Source organism: Eschrichtius robustus, chromosome 2 (assembly GCF_028021215.1).
Source record: "Eschrichtius robustus isolate mEscRob2 chromosome 2, mEscRob2.pri, whole genome shotgun sequence".
Classification (NCBI taxonomy): Eukaryota; Metazoa; Chordata; class Mammalia; order Artiodactyla; family Eschrichtiidae; genus Eschrichtius; species Eschrichtius robustus.
In genome coordinates this window covers 75,809,440-75,836,036 of record NC_090825.1, presented here as the reverse complement: position 1 = coordinate 75,836,036, position 26,597 = coordinate 75,809,440, and the positions used below count along the sequence as shown (strand labels likewise).

General features: G+C 36.6%; 1 protein-coding gene across 3 annotated transcripts in view; it reads left to right on the top strand.

Annotated features, from left to right (window-relative positions):
* KIAA0825 (KIAA0825 ortholog) overlaps nucleotides 1–26,597 on the top strand; it is a 408,207-nt gene that overhangs the window by 161,043 nt on the left and 220,567 nt on the right. For all 3 annotated transcript variants that reach the window (XM_068535640.1, XM_068535641.1, XM_068535642.1), the window contains one exon: nucleotides 14,868–15,047. In XM_068535640.1, coding sequence (XP_068391741.1) covers nucleotides 14,868–15,047 — 180 coding nt within the window. The remainder of the gene's footprint in view (nucleotides 1–14,867; nucleotides 15,048–26,597) is intronic.

Sequence of the window (26,597 nt, the reverse complement as noted above, 5' to 3'; positions counted from 1 at the left end):
AACCATCTTCACATACCCCGACACATTTCTTCTGTTCTATACTACACGTGTAGCCAGATTAATTTTTATCAATCACTAGTTTCAGTATAGTTTTCTCTAATCAAAATCTTTTTTCTCTAGTTCCCCATCACCTACAGGAACAAATTCCTGTCCTTTGGCCCTTCAAATATGGCCCCAGACTAGTTTTGTAAGCTTTTTCCCCACTATTCTCTTGTGTGTGTGTGCGCACGCACGCACAATCACACACACACACACACACACACACACCCATTTCAGCCATTGTCTGCAAAGCCCCATGCACATGCTCCTTTCACACCTTGGCTCACCCATTTTTCCTACTTGAAAGACCCTCCATAGACAACCCAGCCTCCACCAATGGGCAAAGGCCACTGATGTTCCAGATCTCTGAACACTGTAGCTCACACTGATGTGTCCCTCCCTCCCCTGAACTTCACAGTGTCTGTTATGGTGGCTGCTGCCCTTAGCTTACTCTGCCTTGTATTGTTATTATATCTGTATATGAATGAGGCAAATGTTACCAGGCCCGACCAGCCTGTTGGTATACAAATGAGGTTCATAGCATTCCCAGTCCAGATTGTTCCAGTCATTTCTGGAATTTGTGGTTTCTCAGATCTGCTCATGACCAGTTCCCCATATTCTTCTCTTCCGTACACCTTGATGTTTGCTTCCCAAAAGCCACTTAGGGGAAGTGCCTCACTACTGAGCCCCTTGCTTCTCTCCAGGTGCTCTCAAATTCATAAAATCTTGTGGTGCCAAAGGTCACTACAACTCCTCCAGTGTCACTGTGTTCCAAGGAGAAGTTCAGAGGTTACCTCTCCTCGAAACCCTGAATCTGACTTTATTCTCTTAGCCCCCAAGCAGTACTCTGTGGGCCTTAAATCTTACAGAGTTGAACTGAAACCATTATCTTTACCTTCAATATCTATAACTCCACTCTCCTAAAGGGAAAACAGGTGCTAGGGAAACTGATTGCTCAAGTAGCCAACATATATTGTTTACTTATTAGGTGTCAGGCACTGTGATTCTTAAAACCTTATAAAGTAAATATAATTATTTTCATCATGTTAAAAATGACGTTAGAGTTTAAGATAATGTTATTTGCCAAGAGACACATGTAGCTGATAAATGGTGGGTAACCCAGGATTCTGAACCCAGCTGGAACTTTCTTTCCCCTACCCTTCTGTACAAATACTCTTGCAAATTAAATCCTGGAGTGGACCAGGGGTATCTGCAAGAACTGTAATCTGTCCACGCTCAGGTTGAATCAACCAGGACACCCCAGTGCACATGCATTTAACTGTTCTTTCCAGCTAGGTAATTAGTGCTGATCATAGATTTTTATTTTCATATTCCTCCTCAAGCTAACACAGTGCTTTTTACAGAAAAAGTCCAGTGATTGGCCAGTGATCCGTTAGAATATAAAATATGGAGCTTCCATTAAACTTTATAATCTGAGCTTTCAGGCAAGGTGACTACACAACACAGATAGTATCTGACATGGCTGGAGAGTTACTCTAATATAACTCATGAAACTCATGGGCATGGTCCCAGAAGAGAAATGGTTTCCTCTTGATAGAGTTATATAGAACAGCCTGGAAAAACAATTGCGATCAAACATTGGACTATACTGATATAGCCACTAAGTACAGGAATAGCAACTGTGGTTAAATGAATATTTAACCATGTTTTCTTACCAAAAAATTCCACATTTACTTACCAAAAATATTACATCTACCTTTTGTACGTATAACATGATATTGTTTTTGAGGGACTTACAGGTTATTAAAGGTACTATATTGTATCTCCTTCAGTTCTGGTTCTTATGGAATACAGAAGTGTATTTACCCAACCTGCTCAAATATCTATCAGTTTTTGCAAAGGTTGTTAGGTGTTTGATCAGGGTTACATAACTGCTTTGGTATTGTATTGAATTTTATTAGCTACTTCAAATACTGTAAGGATGAAGTGGCAGAATTTACTAATCGATTGATTGACTGACTTATTAAGCTGCAGTAGAAACCTTGTCACTTTAATTTAGAAACAGTATATTCAGGGAATCTTATTAACTAGACTAAGATGGAAATTATTATGCACCTAAAAATACATACATAATATTTTTTCAGAGATTTTGTTTTCATTGAATACCATTTGGTAATTTAGAAGTTTGATCATATTTTTAGGAAAGCAAAATTTTAGAGTAAAATATGCTGATTAGGTGTTCCAACCATCATAACTATTGGGCTTTTTATGTGAGAGTTTTCCTTTATAAATAGTGTCTTTTTGGTCTAATTGATAAAATTTAACTTTTGTTAAATTTGCTCAGGAATAAGAATAGAAATTTTAAATACATATTTTTATTCTTATTTATTTATTTATTTGGCTGCATCGGGTCTTATTTGTGGCACATGGGATCTTCGTTGCCGCATGTAGGATCTTCGTTGCGGCGTTTGGGCTCTTTAGTTGTGGCATGCATGTGGGATCTAGTTCCTTGACCAAGGATCGAACCCAGGCCCCCTGCATTGGAGGCACGGAGTCTTAGCCACTGGACAACCAGGGAAGTCCCTAAATACGTATTTTTATTGTACATATTTTAAAACAAGGTCCTCTTCATCCAATAAGCAATTATTAAATTCTGTTAGGTAGAGGTTTTTCCTTGATAGACAACTGTATATTATAAAGATTAAAATATATGAGGTTTATCTCTTTTATATCTGTAGCTTTTGGTCTTGCTCTATGAAAATGATTTATCAGAATTTCTATTTATTTTAAAAAGAATCAGCTGAGCATATATGGAAATAACTTTCTTGTAATATGAGATACAACTTCACTGAAGGTCAGAATATAGTAAAATTTAATAAATGAATGAATAGTAAAATTTTAATTTATTCATTAATAATAAAAAAATCATAGGCTGCAAGCTTCTAGGAAGCTTGGATAAGGTTCAATGGGCATGAGAAGGTAATGTTTGTTGGTTTTATTTTTAAGATGGGCCATCCTAAATTTGAAGGAAAAAAACCTCTCAACGACAAATGTTTATAGAAAATTTTAAATTTGTAAGACACTATTTTGGATTAGTGACATTAAAAACCCAGGGCAATTGTTTTGACATTACCTCACTGAGGCCACATGACCTTAACCAGTTTCTTGTGACATCAAAAGAACAAATATTTGGCAATTTTCCAATTGTTAGCAGGTGGCCTTTTCCTGCTAGTGACATTTGAATGAAGTGTAACTAACTTTCTTTCCTTTGCCCATTGCCTCAAGAATGATTCTCAGTGAAACTTCTTGGCTTCTGGTGATTTTCAGTAATAACATAACAACCACAACCAGCTAGCAAACACATAATATTTAACATGTTCTAGACACTGCTTCTGAGTCTTTAAATGTGTTCACTCACTGAATCCTCAAAACAAACTCTGTGTGGTAGGTACAATTATCATCTCCATTTTACAGATGAGGAAAGTGAGACACAGAGAAATCAAGTCGTTTGTCCAAGTCACACAGCTAATAATCAGCAAAGCAGGATTTGATTCAGACAGCCAGTGTGCAGAGTCTGTGCTTTCACCCACCACACCTGCACGGCATCCTGGCAGAGCCACAGAAAGTTTACAAAATTGCAGGGTTGCACAATTTATGAGAACTATCAGGAACCTCTATCGTGGATAATTTTGCTAGTACAATCTGTACTTTTCAACCTTGTAACAAAGTGCCAAAAGATAGTCAAGAAAGTGACCTACAGAGAATTCTAAATAAATGGCTGCCACCACTACAAAGGCTTGGTTGACTTAAAATGAATTAATCAATTCAAATTCTCTGACTTTATGGTTAATGTTTTCTTGATCTCTTGGGTAATGAGGAATATTGTGGCAGAAGCTTGGTGTTTTTTTTTGTTTGTTTGTTTGTTTTTTTTCAAATGAGTTGCATCATTTTTTTTTGTTTTTTTGTTTTTTTTAATTTATTTATTTACTTATTTTTGGCTGTGTTGGGTCTTCGTTTCTGTGCGAGGGCTTTCTCTAGTTGTGGCAAGCGGGGGCCACTCTTCATCGCGGTGCGCAGGCCTCTCACCATCGTGGCCTCTTTTGTTGTGGAGCACAGGCTCCAGACGCGCAGGCTCAGCAATCGTGGCTCACGGGCCCAGTTGCTCCGCGGCATGTGGGATCTTCCCAGACCAGGGCTCGAACCCGTGTGCCCTGCATTGGCAGGCAGATTCTCAACCACTGCGCCACCAGGGAAGCCCGAAGCTTGGTGTTTTGCTGGACATTATGTGTGTGTAAGTTTCATTTTATGCTGTTTCATGACTGTCTTGAAGGAAGTGACCAAAAGTAAAAATATGCTCCCTCTTGGTACCCTTAGTGCACCTAACTTCAGTGTCCTTGGCTGCTTTCACTAGTGACAACATCTGTATTCTTATTTATTCAATATTTTTTTGTTTGCTGGATTTGTACCCTGTTCTTAGCGAGAACAGTAGAATCATATTTGTGTGTTCTCACCTTAGTCTTTCCAACCAAGGATCCTATCCGCGAATGATGACAGACTAGCCTAGAATATCAGTGGTCTCCATAGAATTATTACAGTCCCAGAAACAGTTATCATCTAGGGTCTGTGCTGAGTCTCCATGAGGGTAGGGTGGTTGTAGGGTATGATTATGTAAAGCAAGGCTTCTGGACTTTACAGTGCAAAACACCTTACCTGGGGAGCTGGTTAAAACTGCAGATTCTGGTTCAGTAGGTCTTGGGTGGGACCTGAGATTCTGCATTTCTAATAAGCTCCCGGGTAATGCTGCTCCTGGTGCTGCTAGCCCCTGGACCACCTTTTGAGGAGCAAGACCATCGAACAAGGTATCTGTTGCTCTAGATGGCAAAAAATTTGGGTATGTGCTTTGTCTTTCCAATGTATTATGCTTTTAAAGAGACATGATTTACTTAAGATTATTTATAATCCATTTTGTCAGAACGTTCACAGAAGTCAGAAAGCTTGGTCTTATTCAAATACAGAACTGATTACATCACTCCCCTGCTAAAAACCTTTAGTGGCTGCCCACTACTTATAGAGTACAGACCCTAATCCTTAAGACACAAGCAATGCCCGTTGCGCTCTGCCAATGGCTGACTTGTCCAGCATCGGGTCCATGCAAGCTTAACATGCATATTCTGGTCTAGGTTGTGCATCTTAGATTTGTATATTTATAATAGCAATGTCCCTGTAGAAGTATCTTGAGAAAAGAGGGAGATGCTCCAACACCAGTGACCTTTCAATTAATTGGCCCAAATTCAACGTTCTCTCCTGTTACAGAACCTTTGAAACGTTATTTTTTTGAGCCTAGAATCTTCTTCCTTTTCATTTTCCTGGCACCTGATAATCATCTTTTAGCTTCAGTATTACTTCCTAGGAAGTCATCTTTGATCATCCCATAACGTCCCACCATAATTCCTTTCGTAACACTCGTCACAATTTTAAGTGAAAGGTTAAATGACATAGTTCCGTATTTAGTCCCTGTGTCAGCCGCTGCAAGCTCCAGAAGGGCAGGGACAGCTCGTCATTGTTCCCCAGTACTTGGCTTGGTTCTCGACACTTGAGACAGGTACTGAGCACATAGAAGGAGCATAAAAAGTATTTGTGAATGAATGAAATTTCCAGGAAAAAATTCTACTTCATTCATTAGCGTTGTGATCTGTCTAAACTTCAGTTTCCCCATTTCTAAATTAGGGTACTAATAATGACCTTAAGTGTTTATTTTGAGGTTTAAAAAAGTAAATAGGGACTACCCTGGTGGCGCAGTGGATAAGACTCCACGCTCCCAATGCAGGGGGCCCGTGTTCAATCCCTGATCTAGATCCCACATGCGTGCTGCAACTAAGAGTTCGCATGCCACAACTAAGGAGCCCGCCTGCCACAACTAAGGAGCCCGCCTGCCACAACTAAAACCCGGCACAACCAAATAAAAAAAAAAAACCTAATTAGAAAAAGTAAATAAACATAAAGCACCATTTTTTGACACCTAGTAGGTACTTAATTTCTGTTAGATTCTTTTCTTCTTATACACTCTCTGGAAAAATATGCTTGATATATTTTTCTTCTCTCATCACTCCTCCTGTGCTCTCCATGCAGTGGTCTTTCCCTCAGCTTCTCAGTAACTCTCCCCTCCATCCAAGCATAAATTTGTCTCCAGGAGGTGGGTTTCCCCTTTGACATCTTTGGCCTGAAAAGATGTTGCCTTAGCAGCTCTCATGGGTGTGAAGATGAGAACTGGACCAAATAAATAGTCCCAAGTTTTATGTGTTATAGCACTTCTTGAGAATCTTTGTATATAGCTTGGGAGATTGGTAATATAAATTTTGCTATGATGCTTCATCTACACAGAATCAGATCTAATTTGGCTTGACAGTGGCTGAAATTTTTTATATTCTGTCTCTTCCTGGCACCTAGAAAATGTCTAATATATCTATAGGAACATGTTTCTTCTTCAGTAGTTAATGTGCTTCTAGTGTTAGCATGTAAATGATTTGGCATTATATTACGAGTGATACTATTATCATGAATTTATGTAGTATCTTTTCCCCAACAACTCAAAGTGATTTAACATATTATTTCATTTATGACCCTTGGATCATTAGGACTTTTGCGAATGAGGAAACTTAGATACAGAGAAATTGAGCAAATTGCGCACTTGGTGTTTAAGTGGTCCTTCTTAGAAGAATGGACAGCTATTATTTCATGAAAATATATCTATTGTTTTTAAATAAATTCTAAAGTGAAAACATGAGACTTTGTGGAGACATTTATTCCTGGAAATGAGAAATAATATCCTTCTGAATTAATTTCTAAAAGTGTTGGGTCACGATTTTATAAATACATTCTCTATTCAACTAATATTTAATGGGCATCAACTAGGTACAAGACACTGTTCTCAGCTGGAGATATAGTGGTAAACATGACGTCATATTGCCTTCATATTCTGGGGGATTAATTGCTAGGGAAACATGGGGAGGACAGACCTTATAAAGTAAAAAATATATATAAAAATTAGATAAGTTCAGTTGCTAATAAGTACCATGAGGTGCTTTTCTAAAACAGAGTGACTGATAAGAGATTGATGTATTGGGTGATAAAGAAAGGCTGCTTGAAGAGCTAACACCTACTTTTGCTTGTGAGTTATTTGGGAATAGACGGAAGATGTCCTTATGTAGTATTAGATGTTTGGAATATATGTATGCTTTCTTCCAGTATTCTGGAATAATAGGAGTCAGCAAACTTTTTCTATAGAGGGCCAGATGGACTATAGATAGAGGGCTTTGTAGGCCACACAGTCTCCATCACAACTACCAACCTCTACCATTATAGCAGGTACAGACCATACATAAGCAAATGACATGGCTGTGCAGGGGAGGAAAAAGTTTTCCTTAGCTTTCTTACGGTCACTGGCTGGGTTTGAAAATTAAACTGACAAAGATAGAGAGTAACAGGATAAAAGCATACAAATTTATTTAATATAAGTTTTACATGACACAAGAGACTTCATAAGGAAATGAAGATCCAAAGAAACAGAAAATATCTTTATGCTAGGTTTAATGAAGAATGGACAGTGGTGGAGAAATATGATAGGTCAAGGAGTATGAGGTTAAGTGTAACAAATTGGGGGAAACTTAGCAAGGCTTATTTGCTAGGATTCTTCTCAGCATCGTTTCAACTTCAGAGACAAGGATGCACCTTTCCTCCTGGTATAGGGCGGGCACCTCTGATGTGAGGGTTTCATGACCTGTTTCAGGGGAGAAGGGCAGGGGGAAGGTCAGAGCGACCTTCCTGCTTCTGCTCTTTTCTCAAGCTCCTTCGGCTTAAAATATTAAATATGCCAAGGTGCCATATTTTGGGGTAGCATTCCTGAACCCCATCACCAGTATTCCAATGGAACTTTATTTATGGACACTGAAATTTGAATTTCACATAATTTTTGTGTGTCACAAATCACATTCTACTTTTGATGTTTTTCAGTGAGTTGAAAATGTAAAAACCATCCTTAGCTGTGGACCTTACTGAAACAGGCATCAGGCTGGACATGTCTCCTGGGCTATAGTTGCCAACCCTTGTTCTAGAATATTGTGCAGCACCCAAGCGCCCACAGTGGCTTTATCACTTCTCTGCAAGGTGGTCATTTGGCATGAGGACCTGCACCTAGACCTAGCATGGTGCTTTTTTCAGAGACCATAGGAGAGAAGTTAAACAGCCCATTCTCTTTAACTTAAGAAGTTAGAGGGACCATTCCTGCTGGAGAGATAGGCTTGGTGTCTGCCTTACAGAAGGAATTTCTCTTTGAAATAACTTTAACTCAGTTTCACATTCTGTGGACTTTGTGCTTATTCAGGAGCACAGGTGGAGCTCAAAACTTGCCCCTTACTCCTTAGGGCTGCCAGTTGCAGAATTTGGACCAATAGTGCACTTATGCTTAGTGGTCTTTTTTTGGCACAGGCTGCTTAAATGGAGAGTGCCCACTGAAGAGTGAAAAGTGCTAAGATGTTAAGTAAAAACCAGGCCATGCCTTGCTTAAATAAACTGGGTATGTCTAACTTGGAGAAGAAAAGAACTAGAGGAGGCAGGATAGCGATCTTCAAATATGTTAAGTCTTCACGTAAAAAAGAAAAATATAATAGGCTGTCCAATTCAACACGTGGACATGCTTGGGAATAAGTTAAAAGGAAATGGATTTTGGCTGTCAGTCTGTCAGTCAAAAACCCTGAATTGTCATCCCTAATGATAACTGAGGAAGTGCTCTTCTTTTCTCTATTCACTAAAGAGACTTGCCCAGATTTCTGTAGTCCTTTCAGATAAGTGCTCTCGCTATATGTTTTAAATGCAAAACAGTTTGGTAACTTGAGCTGTCCAGCAGAGGGACGGCTGCCTTGAATGGTAGTGGATATCCCACCCCTGAGAGTATTCAAAAGCAAGCTAGGTCACCATTGTCACAGATGCTGGAAGACGTTTTATTTATTCACTCAGCAAAGACTTATTCATTTATTGACCAAATATTTACTGACCTCCCTGTGAGGTGCCTTCCAGCCATATAATCACATTATGTTTCTTAATCAGTTAGAACTTGATATAAATCTGTGGGGTAAGAGTCAAAGTTTTAAAGACCTATTTTGGCTGTGCTTTGTTAGTCTTGCCAGTGCCTACTGCTAAAGCAAAATTCCTCTTGCTCCACAAATGATGCTTTTGAATTAAAATTAAATCCAACTTTGGTGACCTGGTTAGTAATTTCTTTTCCAATTGACAATCTTCTTATGCAGAATAGCCCTTTGTGCTTCTACCTTGTTCCTTTTCCATTTGAACTGCTCACGTTGATTTGCAAACCTAAAGGGCTTAAAGGTAATGTAAGAGACTCTTTGCAAACATGATTCCTAGATTCAGTTTTATTGAATAGTAATCTTGCTAGACACAATACTAGAAAAGGGTTTCATTGTCAAAAATACTTAGAAACACTATGTGTATACTAAAGTACCTTTGTAGAGAGTCACAGAGCTCGTGAATAATTAAAGGCTGTGAAAAATCCTGCAGAAAACAAAAGTGTTTACTATTGTTGGAGCCAGCACTTCCAGGACATATGTGCTACCCACACGAAACACACTTTGGAAAATTTTGCCTTCTAAAAAGCATGAGGAAGAATCCTAGTAGATACAGGTCCATACAGCCAGAACTGTTTCAAAGAGGTTTGCCTATCTACGTTTACTAGTATGTAAATAACACCAAATAATTTTTCAACATACAGAATTGCCTGTGTATGCCATGTACTGATGATCGGTTTTCAAGGAACTAGAATCAATTGCTCAGTTATTAATCTTTACTGAATGTAGCTATTTTCTCGATTATTCATAAAATGCTTTTTTTTCTCCTTTATTCATTAAGGGTAAGCCTCTTTAAGATTTAGCTTCTTCATTTGCCAACCCCAGTTTTAGATGATAGAAGAGAGAGAGCTATAGAAAAGACAGCCCACAAGGCACCCTGAAACCAAGAAAGCATGGCTATAAGGAAGTTAAGAGAGACGAGAGTTTTCAAGGAGTAGGTGAAAAGAAAGGAAGCAGTGGATATGAGGAAGATGAGGCTTGCGGGGAGAAAATGACATTTGAATATTATGACTAGGAGGTAAATGTCATTCCAAAAAAACCAATTACTAGATGGACCAAAACCCAACAAAACTACTCAAGAGATTTATTTCTTTCTCCCTTCCTCCCTTCCTTCTTTCTTTAGTATTCAAACATTAGTTAAGCATGTAGCAGTGTTCCAGATGCTGTGGGAAGATACCTAAAGACACCAAGATGCACATCCATAGAAAGTCCACTAAGGAAACAGTACTAGAGAGGTAATGAGGTCATATATGTGAAATTGTAGAAAGCTACATGAAATTGAGGTATTTTGAATGAAGACAATAAATTACCACATACCAAATACCTGGTTTAGACTGAGTACTTTGCATTCAGAGGTTATCAACAATAAAATGTCATAGCAGCCTTTGAGAAATTTGAGATTATAGTTTAATGCAAACAGCACAGGCACATTCTTAGTGCCTCTGTGATCTTGGGGCAAGTTACTTAATTTTTCTCAGTTTCACTTATTCATCTTTAAAACTGGGATAACCGGCACCCATTCTGTAGAGTGTTAGGAAGATGAAATTACACTTAATGCAGCTCATGTGATGTTCAGCCTAGTGTAATTTTTTTTTTTTTTGGCATGTGGTGGACATTTGGGAAATACCAGTGAGTGAATGAGTGTGTGGGCTATTTATTTATTTTCCTGCTGAACTATCTGACTCACGCTTTACCCTCAGGCTAAACTTTGTTTTTTGAAAAATTATTTATTTATTTATTTACTTATTTTTGGCTGTGTTGGGTCTTCGTTTCTGTGCGAGGGCTTTCTCTAGTTGCGGCAAGCGGGGGCCACTCTTCATCGCGGTGCGCGGGCCTCTCACTGTCGCGGTCTCTCTTGTTGCAGAGCTCAGGCTTCCGACGCGCAGGCTCAGTAATCGTGGCTCACGGGCCCAGTTGCTCCGCGGCATGTGGGATCTTCCCGAACCAGGGCTTGAACCCGTGTGCCCTGCATTGGCAGGCGGATTCTCAACCACTGCGCCACCAGGGAAGCCCGCAAGCCTCGTGTTATTTGTGGGTAGTAACTTTGTTTTTACGGAGTTGGTATAATTCTCAATTCACAAACTCAGGTATAAAAGGAATATCTAAGTCGCTTACTGTCTTCAAATCAATTTTAAGAGGATTCTGAGTGCCTCCTGCCTGGCTGGTAGGACATTTAACTGTAGCTATTCTTAGAGCTCCCACCCTTACCCCAGGGTCGTGCAGAAGTCCCTGTGAGACTGTTTTGATCATCAGTTATCTGGTCACCCTAGTTACTGTAGAAATACCCTTTATCCCTGTCCAAAGGCTCCTGCCAAGCACAGCAGCCAGGCGTGGCTTGTAACCTTTGAGACTGAGAACCTGTGTCAAGGATCCACTCAGTGCCTCACCCAGACAAGCCTCCCTGAGCTCTGCCTTCCAGCAAAGCCCTTGCAACCCACAGATGTCTCTCTCCAGTCCCAGAGGTCTCCTCTCTCTGAGCCCTTATGACCCTTGCCCCTGTCCACCTGCCAGACACATATGATTCCACTTTGGTATCATAGTGCCAATATTGCTTCCAATATATAGTACCAATATTTTTTGACCTTAAAAAATGGCTATTTCATTTAGTTCAAACTAATAACTATTCCATGGATTTAGCTTTTTTTTTTTTTTACGTCTGGGCGGGCAACTGACTTCAGTCTATTTGTTGCTTTTCAAATAGCAAAAATCCCTGAGGCAAGTAAACAGACTACCTTTTTTGAGGCAAGGGAAAATAGAGAGAAATAAAAAAATATACACTGAAGTATGTTGACACATTTATATGGTAATAACAACAATGTTAATGCTAATAAAACTTATTATTTTTATTATAGTATTCCTCATATCCATCCGCCTTTCTCCATCTGTATTGTTAGTGCATGATTCATGGGGACTTAGATTATTCAGGCTGTGTTGATTGTCTAGCTGTATCTCTCCCTCCCGCATACCATTCACACTTCAGCCGTGCCACCCTACCAGCAGCAACCTGTCTTCTCACCATTGTACCAACTCTTCTGTCTTCCTGGAAAGCACCTTTCCCACCTCAACCTTGTCGTGCCAGTAAATTTCTACTCCTCCTTAAAGACTTCGCTGAGACATGATCTTCTCTGTGACTTCTCTGGGTTCCTCTCCCAAAATTTACAACATCATCCTCTATATTTTCATAGTACCTTATACTTAAGGCACTTAGACTTAAGGTGATCGAATAATTCGTCATTCAAGCTGGGACACAGTTTAAGAGGGAAAGAGGACGCTGCTACTAATTACACCAGAACAACAGACATAAACCAGGACTGCCTGAGGCGAACCAGGATGTACTGTAACCCTACTTATCTTTACATTGCTGTAATGATTGTTTACATGTCTGTCATTCCCACCCCTCCACAAACACACACGCACACACACACACACACACACACACACACACACGCACACACAGAGGCAGTGAATCCCTGGAAGGTGTAGGCCTTAGCATCTCATATGGCTGCTGACATAGTAATTGATTAAATCTTGGGAATTTTATTGGAGCAGAATATTCTAGACTAGTGAAGTGGTTGAGACAAACAAAAGGCGATGGGAGGGAACACGTGCAAGGAAAGCAAGTACACCGGTTTGGGAGGAGCAGATGACTGGGGATTGAAACATAATTTGGGAAAAGATTGTGGAAACTCTTGATTTTCAGGTTCAGGAATTTCTAACAAAGTGTAGGAGCAGGGGAAGGTTTAAACATGGGGCGATGACATGAAGGATAACTGATAGCTGAATGTAAGCTGAATTAGAGGGAGGGAAACGCAGAGAGGACTGAGGAGACTATTTGGATGAAAAAGATGAAATTATGAATGCCTGGACTAGGACTCTTTGTCATTTAACCTTTTGTGCTTGATGAAAACTTAGGACCCTTTAGATTGCAAGTGACAGAAACCCAAATTAACCTGGTTTAACCCAAAAGGGAAATTTATCAGCTCAGCTAACATAAGTATACAGGCATTACTGGATCCAGTAATGGATCCACTGGTTCTCACACAGTGTCATCCCATCAGGACTGTTCTCTCCATCTCTTGGTTCTACTTACTTTATCGACTTCCTTCTCAATGGAGTTCTCCCCAGAATGGACATCAGTAGCTTCCAGCCTACTTTCTACCAGCTTAGCAACCCCAGTACAAAGAGAACATCACTTTACCAATAGTTCCAGCAAAAATCCTGCAGAAGGCTCTCTAGATCATGAAAATCAAATCACAGAAATAAAATTATCAAGAAGAACCATAGAAGTGATGAGCTTCCAAATGAGCAAGAAAAGGAAATGTACTCATTCCAAAATGATCTAGGTTATATTTTTTCAATATATTTAAAATATAAGAAACTTTGTGAGAGTCATTATCTTTAATTCAATAAATATTTGTACATATTATGATACTGGACATATCATGCTAATTATCTAGACAAAATAGAAATTATTTCACCTTTTCAGTCCTACCTGTAGATGCAACAGTATAGGAACTGATCTTTGAAGAAGTCATAATGGAGCCAGAGGAGGACGGAAAAGAGCGATTAAAATGGCTCTATCTTTGTGAGAATTCCTATTTAGTTTTATTGAGAAACCAGCTGATAAACCTCTTCATTCTGAAATGGCAGGATCTATGGGTTTGAGAAACACAAATTTATTCGTAGAATTGATAGCATAATACTGAGAACACTATAAATGTGAATTTCCTATGAAATTTATGTTCTGAATAAAGGGTATAATAATGTTCAGAACACAAATCCCAAAGAGAGATACAAAGATTCATCTAGTTTTAAGTAGATTTTCAATAACAAGAGCACACATATAGAATAATTCTATTTGGTGTGTAAGTTATACATACATATACTTATTTGTGTATATTTGTATACAATATGAATGAAATACTGCACCAAATATAGTAGCTATCACTGGTTGGTAGGATTTGGTACAATTTTAGTTTTCTTAGTTTCTTAGTCTGAATTTTCTAGTTTCTAGAATGAATGCGTATTACTTTTAAATGAGAAAAGAAATCAAAAAAGTTTCTTTAAGAGGAAAAAGAATTCTGACATAAAGGGAAACTAGCACTGCCCTTTGAAGTGATGTCATGTGGTCCTTCACACAACTTTTTTTTTTTTTTTTATTAAAGTGACAGTAGCCAGGACTGTCCAGTTTTTTTTGTTTTGTTTTGTTTTTGTTTGTTTTTTTATAAATTTATTTATTTATTTATATTTATTTTTGGCTGTGTTGGGTCTTCGTTTCTGTGCGAGGGCTTTCTCTAGTTGCGGCAAGCGGGGGCCACTCTTCATCGCGGTGCGCGGGCCTCTCACTATCGCGGCCTCTCTTGTTGCGGGGCACAGGCTCCAGACGCGCAGGCTCAGTAGTTGTGGCTCACGGGCTTAGTCGCTCTGCCACATGTGGGATCTTCCCAGACCAGGGCTCGAACCCATGTCCCCTGCATTGGCAGGTAGATTCCTAACCACTGCGCCACCAGGGAAGCCCCTTCTCACAAGTTTTTACCCCACAAATATCCAGGATTATCTCAGAAATTATATTGAGTTTGATGGACCATTGATCTGAAAGACTGTGGCGTTTCTCTTATTATGTAAATATTAATCAAATACATTTTTACAATATTATGCTAGAGTAAGTGAAGAGAATGTAATCATATTCATTGATACCTACCTTACTAAACCATTTTTATTCCTTTTAAGAACGCACCTTTCAAGAACAAGGTTCTGATACAGAAAGTAATCTGAACCAAGGATCCAGCTTGATAGAAGCTATCTTTAAAGTGTTGTACCACTGCAATTTTTCTCCACAAACATTTGGAAATGTTTTTGTGAGCTACATGGAAGAAGAACATTTATGGGGCTTTTTATATAACGTTCCAGGTATGAGAAATTTTCTATTTGAAAAAGTAGTGTTTTATAGATACTTAAATATATCTTTAAAGATGTTTTAAAAATTTTATTGATGTCAGTTTTGCTGAATCTGTTATTTGTAAAGGATTATCTTACATTTTTTCAGTATAAAGTCTTCTTTTGGGAATCATTAACCATTACTTCCTGTCAAAATTTAATATACTTGGGACAAGGGTGAGGGGAAAGTTGAGGGGGAAAATTATGCAATGCAGATTTTTTTTTATTATTAGGTAGTGTTCTCTCATAAAAATTTAATATTTACCACAGATTATGTTTTGCTATTGAGCATATAAGAAATTAGTAAGATGTGAAAAATACTTTGTGATTCTTGGGTGCTTTTATTAAACAAACTGATGGACAAAACTGCTGGCCAATTTTCTTCAAATGTAAAAGGCATTTATTATTATGATTATAGTTCATCTCTCTCTACAAGGCAATTATGTCCTATCATTGTTCTGGGGACAGTATGTGTTTTCCCCAGCCGTATTGTTCTTTTGCCCGCAGCTAGAGTGGATATTAAAGACAGAACGGGTTGCATATCCGAATTGGAAATGTTCATGGGTTACCCCACCTTCAGGACCAGGTGTAAACATTCTCACGTTGTTTTATCCTTAATATTCTGCCTTTAAATCTCTATACTTAATGTCTTGGGAAAATGAAGGATGAGGACTTAGGGGTTATCCTGTTAGTCCATTAACTATTTAAATCATTTACCTTTGGCTTTCAACCAATATGCTTTCTTATACACTGTTTTGGAACCGACTGACATTTCCTTAAAATATTTACTAGAATCCATATAAAAAATCTAACTGGCTCATATCATGGTTTCCTTCTTCCTGTACTTTTTAACTATCCTCCAGACATGACGTGAATACCTTTTAAACTATTTTTAAGTCATTATGTTACATCTTCTCTTGGTCATTATCCCTGCAAAGTAGCAATAGATAACTTTATGTAATGATTTCAAAACCCTGAATCTGTCACTTAAAGACTCTGTAATAATTATCTCCTTTTAAAGTCTTATTTTCTAGTTTTCATGTATTCTCTCACTGTTTCCTTTTAACCCCCAAAATGGTCAGTCTTCTAAGTTTAAAAGACTGCATTATTTCTGATGTAGACTTTATTGAACTGAAAGAAAAACAACCGTGAAAGCCCCCTCCACCCCCTGCTGGTTTTAGTTGTTTCTGGCCAGGGTAAGAGCGGAATTCTCTCACAAGATTATAAAGAATTGGTGAACCACAGGCTTCAACCATTATTTATCTTTCAGTTCTTAAGTTCTTGAACCATCTGTCACTCAGCACAAAACTGTACTGAAAATGACTTAGAAGAGATCAATGGGTTTCAGGTGGTGGCCTGAGAAAGCAAAACTGCTACTTGTTTCTAATTAGTCTTCTCTCCCATCTACACATTGAGCAAACCCGCCTCCCCATGGTCAGACAAGTCTGAACAGGAACAGGAACAAGTAGTACACATATTCATAGAGCCCGAATTTTGTCGAGGGGCTCAAAGGGGCAGAACTTCAAACTGGTGAAACATCCCTGGCCTTTGTACAAGTTGTTTCTCCATCAACATTAAATATTCTCTGGAACCTAAGACCTTGCAGTGGTCGTGAGGGACAGTGCCTTTGTGTTTTCTCTCCTATTTAGGTCTTTGCAAAAGTTTTCCTTTTCTTCTGTTACCAATCACAGGTATCTTAAAAATGCTATTAAGATAATAAAATATACTAATTCATAACAAAATTAAGCCCTTTACGGTGGTTTCTGTTTGACTTGAAAATATGACAGGTTTAAAGGAAATACAGCTGAGACACATCATAATCCCACAATATTTGCATTTTACCGCTAATGGATCTATGCGTCAGTAAATATAATTACCCAGATCGACTGGAGTACATTATTTAAAAACTGGTGTATTTTCTTCCGCCTGAAACACTGTCTATGGTTTCTGTATAGTTTATCCATAATATATCAGTCTTTGATTTTAGGGTATAAAGGTGAGGATGAAGTAGGCAGTATCCTCATCTTATTGCTAAGTAAACCAGGGTCAGAGATGTTAAGAGACTTGCCTAAGATTATCCACTGATTAAATTGCAGATTCAGAACAAAAAAAAAACAGAATTTCTGATCACAGGCCATGTTATTTCTCTTTATTTTTTTCTATTAGACTAAACTTTTTGAAACATTTGCTTTATGAACATTTGAATTCCGTAATGAAACACATAATTTGATTTAATAATTAGAAATCCAATACATAACTCCTTAGAATGAACATAAGCTAGGGGGGAAAACAAGAGTAGAAATATCCATTTAAAAAAAGATTACAAAAGATAGAAATACAGAAAACAATTAAGTTGGGGACCTCATGTGGGCATTTCAAAGGCCAATACACTATAAGTAATAGATTTGGTAGCAATCATTTCAGGCCTGTACTCTCAAAGTAGGTCAGCAATCTTTAGTTGGGCAAATGAAAATATCAAAGCGTAAGTTACTTTGACTGTACTTCAGTCACACTATTCCTTAACTCCCTTTTTCTTTTAAAAGAAATAAATGTCTTTAACACATACGGTGAGTTAAACTTTATAAGAAACTACTAAACTGTTTTTCAAAGTAATCCTGTCTTTTTACATTCCCACCAGTAATGTAAGAGAGTTTGGGTTGCTCTATACCTCACCAACACTTGGAATTGTCTTTTTGCTTTTATTCATTCTAAGGAGTATGTGCTATTACCTCACTGTGACTTTAATTTACAATTCCTTGGTGATTAATGACATCAAACACCTCTTCATGTTCTTAACAGTCATTTGAAAAAAATTCTTTTGTAAAATATCTGTTCAAAACTTTTCTTCATTTATTAATTGGATTATTTGTCTTACTGAGTTGTAAAGAGTCCTTTATATATTCTTGATACAAGTTATTTGTCAAGATAATGTATTAAAAAATTTTTCTCCCCAGTCTGTTGCTTACTTTTTCATTCCCTTAACAAGGTCTTTTAATAGGGAGAAGCTTGCAATTTTGATGAGTCCAACTTATCAGTTTTCTTTATAGTAGTGCTTTTTTGTGTCCTAAGAACTATTTGCTTATCTAAAGAGTGCCAAGATTTCTCCTATGTTTTCTTCTGGGAATTTTATAGTTCTAGTTTTTAGTATTTAATTCTATGATTAATTTCAAGTTGTTTGCTTTTTTGTGTGGTGTAAGTGTTGAAATTCATACTTTTTCATACAAACATGCAATTTTCCCCAGCATCCTTTTTAGAAATCACTGTTCTTTCCCAGTTGAATTACTTCAGTGTTTTTGTCAGAAATCAAATGAACAATTGATTAAATGCATATCTAATTGTGGATCCTCTATTCTAACACTTGGAACTACTATGTTGTAGTGACTATATTGTTATTTGCTTTCTGCTTGTCCCACCTTTATTTTGGTCTTCTTTGGATTAACTGAGTATTTTTCAATATTACATTTTATCTTTGCTAATGGCTTATTAGATATAATTCTATTTATTTTAGTAGTTGTTCCAAGGTTTACATCTTGTGATGAGTATCTTTAACTCATCACAGTTTACTTTTTACTATTATACCACTTTTACATCTAATCTAAGAACCTTACACAGTATATTTCTATTTACTCTCTCCTGTTCTTTATGCTAGTGTTGTCGTGTAATTTCTACTAATGTTATAAACCCCACAATCTATTGGGTTTTTTTTGTTTTAGTCAGTTACAGTTTAAAGAAGCTAAAAATGAGAAGAAAGTCTTTCATATTTGTCCATCTATCTACCATTTCTGGTACTCTTCTTTTACTTGTATAGATCTAGGTTTCTGATGGATATCATTTTCTTTCTACCTGAAGTATCAATACTTCCTTTAACATTTCATGTACTACAAATTTTCTGCCATCAATTGATTTTATTTTATATATTTTATTTGCATGAAAAAAGGGCTTTGTCTTCATATCTGAAATATTTTTCATCAGACATAGACTTTTGGGTTCAGAGATTTTTTTTGTTGTCTTTTGTTTTCCTTTTTCACTCAGCACTTTGAAGACATTATTCTATTTTGTGGCTTGCGTTGTTTCTGATGATAAATCAGTATAGGTTTTAAAGTGTATGTTTCCTTTTATATAATGTGTCTTCTTTTTGTTTTTCATTTTAAGATTTTTCTCTTTATCACTACTTTGCAGCAATTTTATTATGATGTGCTTTGTTTTGGTTTCCTTTGTATTTATTCTGCTTGGGGTTTGTTGAGCTTTTATATCTGATGATGTTTAGTTTTTATCATATATGTAAATTTTTCAGCCATTCTCTCTTGGGATATTTTATCTTTCGTTCCCCCTACCACCACTTTTTTCTGGGATTCTTATTATTAGACCTCTTGGTATTATCCCACATATCACTGAAGCTGTATTCTTTGATTTTGTTCTTGTTCTTGTTTGGTTTTATTTTTTTGCCTTCTTTCTCTCTGTGGTTTGGTTTGGACACTTTATATTGTACCTTCAAATTCAAGGATCTTTTCTTCTGCAGTGTATAACTGCTATTAAGACTATGCAGTGGATTTTTTTATTCCAGATATTTTTAATTTCTAGCAATTCCATTTAGTTCCTTTTTATATTTTGTGTATCTCTCCTCATTTTAAAATCCTTGCACATATGTATGAAGTCTGTTTTAATTTAAACCTTTGTTTGCTCATTCCATCATTTCTATCATTTTTGAGTGTATTTCTATTGGGTGATTTTTCTCCTGATATGTATCACAACTTTTTTCTTTTCCTTTTTGTTTTTTTATGTTATGGAAAAAATGCCAGATGTTAATGAATGTTACATTGTTAAGTGTCTAGATTTTGTTTTTGTCCTTTACAGATTTTGTTTTCACTAACAGTTGTGTACTTACAGATTTTCTAATGTTGAAACGGCCTTGCATATCTTGGATAAATCCCATTTGGTCATGGTGTATAATTCTTTTTATGCATCGTTAAGTTCAATTTGCTAATATTTTGTTTAGGATTTTTGTGTCTATGTTCATGAGATATATTGATCTGTAGCTTTCTTTTTTGGTAATGTCTTTGTCTCGTTGGTATTCAGGCAATGCTGGCTTCAAAATGAGTTAGGAAGTAGTCCCTCTGTTTCTATGTTCTGACAGAGATTGAAAGGAATTGGTATAATTTCTTTTTTTAAATGTTTGGTAGAATTTCACCAGTGAACCCATCTGGGCCTGGTGCTTTCTGTTTTGGAAGATTATTAATTATTGATTGAATTTCTTTTATGGATATAGGCCTATTCAGATTGTATATTTCTTTTTTTGTGTGAATTTTGGCAGATTGTGTCTTTCAGGGAATTGGTTCATTTCATTTAGATTATCAAATTTTGGGAGCATAGAGTAGTTCATAGTATTCCTTTACTATCCTTTTAGTGTCCATGGGATCTGTAGTGATGTTCCTTCTTTTATTTCTGATATTAATAGTTTGCACGTGCTCTCTTTTTTTCTTAGTTAGCCTGACTAGAGGCTTATTGATTGTATTGATCTTTTCAAAGACCAGCTTTTAGTTTTGATTTTCTCTATTGATTTCCTGTTTTCAGGTTCATGATTTCTGCTCTAGTTCTTATTATTTCTTTTCTTCTGCTTAGCTTGGGTTTAATTTGCTCTTCTTTTTCTAGTTTCCTAAGGTGAAAACTTTGCTTGATTTTAGATCTTTCTTCTTTTCTAGTATATGCATTCTGTGCTCTAAATTTCCCTCTAACCATTTTCGCTACATCTGACAAATTTTAAGTTGTGTTTTTATCTTCATTTGGTTCAAAGTATTTTACAGTTTCTCTTGAGATTTCTACTTTTACCCATGTATTATCTAAAAGTATGTTGTTCAATATCCACCTGTTTCAGAATTTTCCAGTTACCTTTTTGTTATTGATTTCTAGTGTAATTCCATTGTGGTCTGAGAGCAAACATGGTATGCTCTATATTTTAAAAAAATTTGTTAAGGTATGTTTTACGGCCCAGAATGTGGTCTGTTAGTGAATGTTCTATACGAGCTTGAGAAGACTGTGTATTCTGCTGTTGTTGGATGTAGTCCATAGATGTCAGTTATACCCAACTGATTGATGGTGGTATTGAGTTCAGTTATGTCCATAGTGATTTTCTACTTCCTGGATCTGTCCATTTCTGATAGAGGGTGCTAAAGTCTCCAACAATGATAGCAGATTCATCTAGTTTTCCTTGCAATTCTATCAGTTTTTGCCTCACATAGTTTGACACTCTGTTGTCAGGTGCATACACATTAAGGATTGGTATGACTTCTTGGAGAACTGACACCTTTATCTTTATGTAATGCCCTCCCTTATCTCTAATAACTTTCCTTATTTTGAAGTCTGCTTTGCCTGAAATTAAGGTAACTATTCTTGCTTTCTTTTGGTTAGTGTTAGCATGGTATATTTTTCTCCATCTATTTGCTTTTAATCTATATGTGTCTTCATATCTAAAGTTGACTTCTTATAGACAACATATAGTTGGGTCTTGGTTTTTGGTCCCCACTGATCAATCTCTGTCTTTTAATTGGTGCTTTTAGACCATTGTTGTTCAAAGTGATTATTAATATAGTTGGATTAATATCTACCATATTTGTTACTGTTTTCTATTTGTTGCCCTTGTTCTTTGTTCTTGTTTTTATCTTTCACTATTTTGTTCTGCCTTTGTTGGTTTTAACTGAACATTTTATATGATTCTATTTTCTCACTTTTTTTTAGCATATCAGTTATACTTCTTTTTTAACTTTTTTAATGGTTGCCCTAGAGTTTGCAGTATATATAGAGAGACACAGTTTGCAACTAAGTCCACTTTCAAATAACACTATACCATTTCACAGATTGTGTGAGTACATTATACTAACAAAATAATCCTAATTTCTCCCTCCCATCCATGTATCATTTCTGTCATTCATTTCACTATACATAAGCATATATAAGAATGCTATATACATAAGCACACATAATTAAACACATTGCTGGTATTATTATTTTGAACAAACTGTTTTCTGTTAGATTAGTTATGAATAAGAAAAATAAAAGGTTTTATTTTACCTTCACTTATTCCTCTCCAATGTTCTTCCTTACTTTATGTAGATTTCAGTTTCTGACCTATATTGTTTTCCTTCTACCTAAAGAATTTCTTTTAACACTTCTTACAAGTCAGATCGACCAGCAACAAATTTCTTCAGTTTTTGTTTGTCTTGAGTAAGTCATTATTTCTCTTTCACTTTTGAAGGATAGTCTTGCAGGGTGCAGAATGCTAGGTTGATTTTTTTTTTTTTCTCTCAACACTTTAAATATTTCACTCTACTGTCTTCTTGCTTGTATGGTTTCTAAGAAGTTAAATGTAATTCTTATCTTTCTTCCTCTATAGGTAAGGTGTTTCTATGTTCTGGCTTCTTTCAGGACTTTATCTTTGAATTTCTGTAATTTGAAAATATGCCTAGGTATAGATTTTTTTGGTTGTTGTTGTTCATTTTTTGTTTGTTTTTTTGTTTGTTTTTTAGCATTTATTCTTCTTGGTGTTCTCTGAACTTACTGGATCTGTAGTTCGGTGTTTGACATTAATTTAGGGAAAATGCTCAGTTATTATTGTTTCAATATTTCTTCTGTTCCTTTCTGTCTTCTCCTTGTATTCCCTGTACAAGTATGTTACACCTTTATAGTTGTCCCATACTCCTTGGATATTCTCTTCTGGTTGTGGGGTTTGTTTTTTTTCAGTCTTTGTTCTCTTTGCTTTTCAGTTTTAAAAGTTTCTACTGAGACATCCTCAAGCTCAGAGATTCTTTCCTCAGCCATGCCCCTTCTACTAATAAGCCCAGAAAAGGCATTCTTCATTTGTTACAGTGTTTTTGATTGCTAGTGTTTCTTTCTGTTTCTTTCTCAGTATCCATCTCTCTACTTACATTGCCCATTTGTTCTTGCATGCTATCTACTTTATTCATTAGAGCCCTTTACATATTAATCACAGCTGTTTTAAACTCCCAGTCTGATAATCCTAATGTCTTTGCCATGTCTGTTTCTGATGCTCGCTCTGTCTTTTCAAATTGTATTTTTTGACTTTTAGTTTGTCTTGTAATTTTTTTCTTGAAAGCTGGACATGATGTTCTGAGTAAAAAGAACTGCTGTAAATAGGCCTTTACTAAGTGGTGGAGAGGTGTAAAGGAGGGGAAGCATTCTATAGTTCTATGTTTAGATCTCAGTCTTTTAGTGAGCCTATGCCTCTGTGGTGTACTTAACAAGCATTTCAATTTTTTTCTTACCCCTTCCTTAGGTCTGAGAGTATGGTTAGAGTGGGCTGGAGCTGAGTATTTCTCCTGTCCTAGGACAGTTAGGCTCTGAGAATATGCCTAGTGGGTTAGGCTCTGTTTTAGTAGTTTCTCCTAAGGGCAGGCCTTAAGAAAAACAGGGTGTGCTAGCATATTTACAAATGTTTCTTTTTCCCTCCTCTTGCTGGAAGCACTAGAGGATTTTTCTCTGATATCTACTGTGGAAACCTAGTCAAGTTCCTGGAGGTAAAACTCACAAGAGTGTAACAGCTCCCCCATGAGAGGGTCTCCCTAGAGTTTTAACTCTCAGACTTGTCTACACTGAGCCTCCAGCAATTGATCAGTTACAGCTGAGATTTTCCTACATTGGTTCTGGTTCCCAGGATAGTTTCTGCGTGTGAGTCTCTACTCCAGTAAGCTGTGCCTTGCTGTATTTGCCTGTCTGTCTCTCCAGTCTGGGGGGCTGTGGTTTGCCTTGTGTCCTCACCTCTTTTACAGATCCAGGAAGAGTTGTTGATTTTTTTTTATCTGTTCAGCTTTTTACTTGCTGTTAGAATAAAGTAGAAACATCCAAGCTCATTGTATGCAGAGCCAGAAACCAGAATACCCTGCCACTTTCTTTTCTCTGTTCTCTGTTCTCCATTTCTTCTTTCTTACCTCTACCATCGGCATCTGTGGATATTGATTAATCTTCCCTATAGTAGTATCTAGTGCTCAAGATGTTTCAGAATCCTGCATCAAGAGAACACTGGGCACTGCAACACTGTACAATTGTAATTTTTCCAGAAAACTCTTATCTTAGGTAATAATAATAATAGCAAATACTTACATAGTGCCTACTATATGGTAGTTACCTTACACAAATTAATTCATGTAATTTTAAAATAATTCTTTGAGATAAGTCTATTATTTTATCATTTTCAATTCCTTGATTTTATTTTAAAAGGAATAAACATACCCTTTTAACAAAAGGAAATAGAGGAATTCCTGGCTTTCTAGAATTTTTAGATATCTGAGATGCATTTAATCCATGACTCCAAAGAGTTCAACCCAAATGAATGTTAATTACTGATACAGGAAGAAGGCTTCTTTATGTCCTTCAATGAATTAAAGTCTTGAAACATCATTAAAAAGACAGACAGCTACACCGTCCACCATTCACATAAAGAACAACAAGTTTACCTAACTGATGATTATGTCATGCTAAAAAATAAAACTCTCAACATTTGATATCACCAAGATCCTCTTCACCATGGTGTTGTTTTTTTTTTTAATTGAGGTATAGTTGATGTACAATATTATACAAGGTTCAGGTGTACAACATAGTGATTCACAGTATTTAAAGGTTATATTCCATTTATGGTTATTATAAAATATTGGCTATATTCCCTGTGTTGTACAATATGTCCTTGTACCTTATTTATCTTATACATAGTAGTTTGTACCTCTTTGGGCATCCTTGTCTTGTTCCTGATCTTAGAGAAAGTGCTTTCAGCTTTTCATTGTTGAGTATGATGTTAGCTGTAGGTTTGTCATATACGGTTTTTATTATGTTGAGGTATGTTCCCTCTATGCCTGCTTTCTGGAGAGTTTTTATCATAAATGGATGTTGAATTTTATCAAAAGCTTTTTCTGCATCTTTTAAGATGATCATATGGTTTTTATTCTTTGATTTATTAATGTGGTATATCACATTGATTGATTTGCAGATATTGAAAAATCCTTGCATCCCTGGGATAAATCCCACTTGATATGGTATATGATCCTTTTAATGTATTGTTGGATTCAGTTTGCTAACATTTTGTTCAGGGTTTTTGCATCTATGTCCATCGGTGATATTGGCCTGTAATTTTCTTTTTTTGTGATATCTTTGTCTAGTTTTGGCATCATGGTGATGCAGGCCTTGTAGAATGAGTTTGGAAGTTTTCCCTCCTCTACAATTTTTTGGAATAGTTTGAGAAGGATAGATGTTTGGTAGAATTCACCTGTGAAGCCATCTGTTCCTGGACTTTTGTTTGTTGGGAGTTTTTTAAAATTACTGATTCAATATCATTACTGGTAATTGGTCTGTTCATATTTTCTATTTCTTCCTGGTTCAGTCTTGGGATATTGTACATATCTAGTAATTTGTCCATTTCTTCTAGGTTGCCCATTTTATTGGCATAGAGTTGTAGTCTCTGACGATCTTTTGTATTTCTGTGGTGTCAGACATAACTTCTTTTTCATTTCTGATTTTATTGATTTGGACCCTCTCTCTTTTTTTCCTTGATGAGTCGGGCTAAAGGTTTGTCAATTTTGTTTATCTTTTCAAAGAACCAGCTCTTAGTTTCAGCGCCATGGTGGTTTTAACAATGGGTTGTCATTTGAGAAATATCACCTTGAAATTTGAGGGCAAAAAAAATCATATAGTTGCTCTTCTCTATTGATTCAAATGATGGTCCCTGGACTTCCCAGTCATTTTAAAAAACAAACAAAAATTTTTATTGCATTTATCACACAAGTAATACATAATCATTGCAGGTAATACTTATTATTGGAAAGAAGGGAAGGAAGAAAGGGAGAAAGAAAGGAGGGAGGGAGGGAGAAAAAGTAAAAGAAGAAGAAGGAAAGGAAGAGGACAATCACCTGAAATCTCATTAGTCATTGATAATCACCATTAACCCTGTAGAGTACATCTTTTAATTCTTTTATAAATGTATGTAGATATGTATTTTTTAATAAAAATAGTATCTCATACTCTTTGCTAACCTGCTCTTTTTTTTTTAAGGGTGAGCTTTTTATTTTAATATTTTTACTTTAGACTCATCCCACTTTTTTTTTTTTTAATATCTTTATTGGAGTATAATTGCATTACAATGTTGTGTTAGTTTCTGCTGTACAACAAAGTGAATCAGCTATAAATATACATATATCGCCATATCCCCTCCCTCTTGAGCTGCCCTCCGACCCTCCCTATCCCACCCCTCTAGGTTGTCACAAAGCATCAAGCTGATCTCCCTGTGCTATGCAACAGCTTCCCACTAGTCATCCATTTTACATTTGGTAGTGTATATATGTCAGTGCTACTCTCTTACTTCGTCCCAGCTTCCCCTTCCCCCTCCTGTGTCCTCAAGTCCATTCTCTACGTGTGCATCTTTATTCCTGCCCTGATACTAGGTTCATCGGTACCTTTTTTTTAGATTCCATATATGTGTGTTAGCATATGGTATTTGATTTTCTCTTTCTGACTTAGTTCACTCTG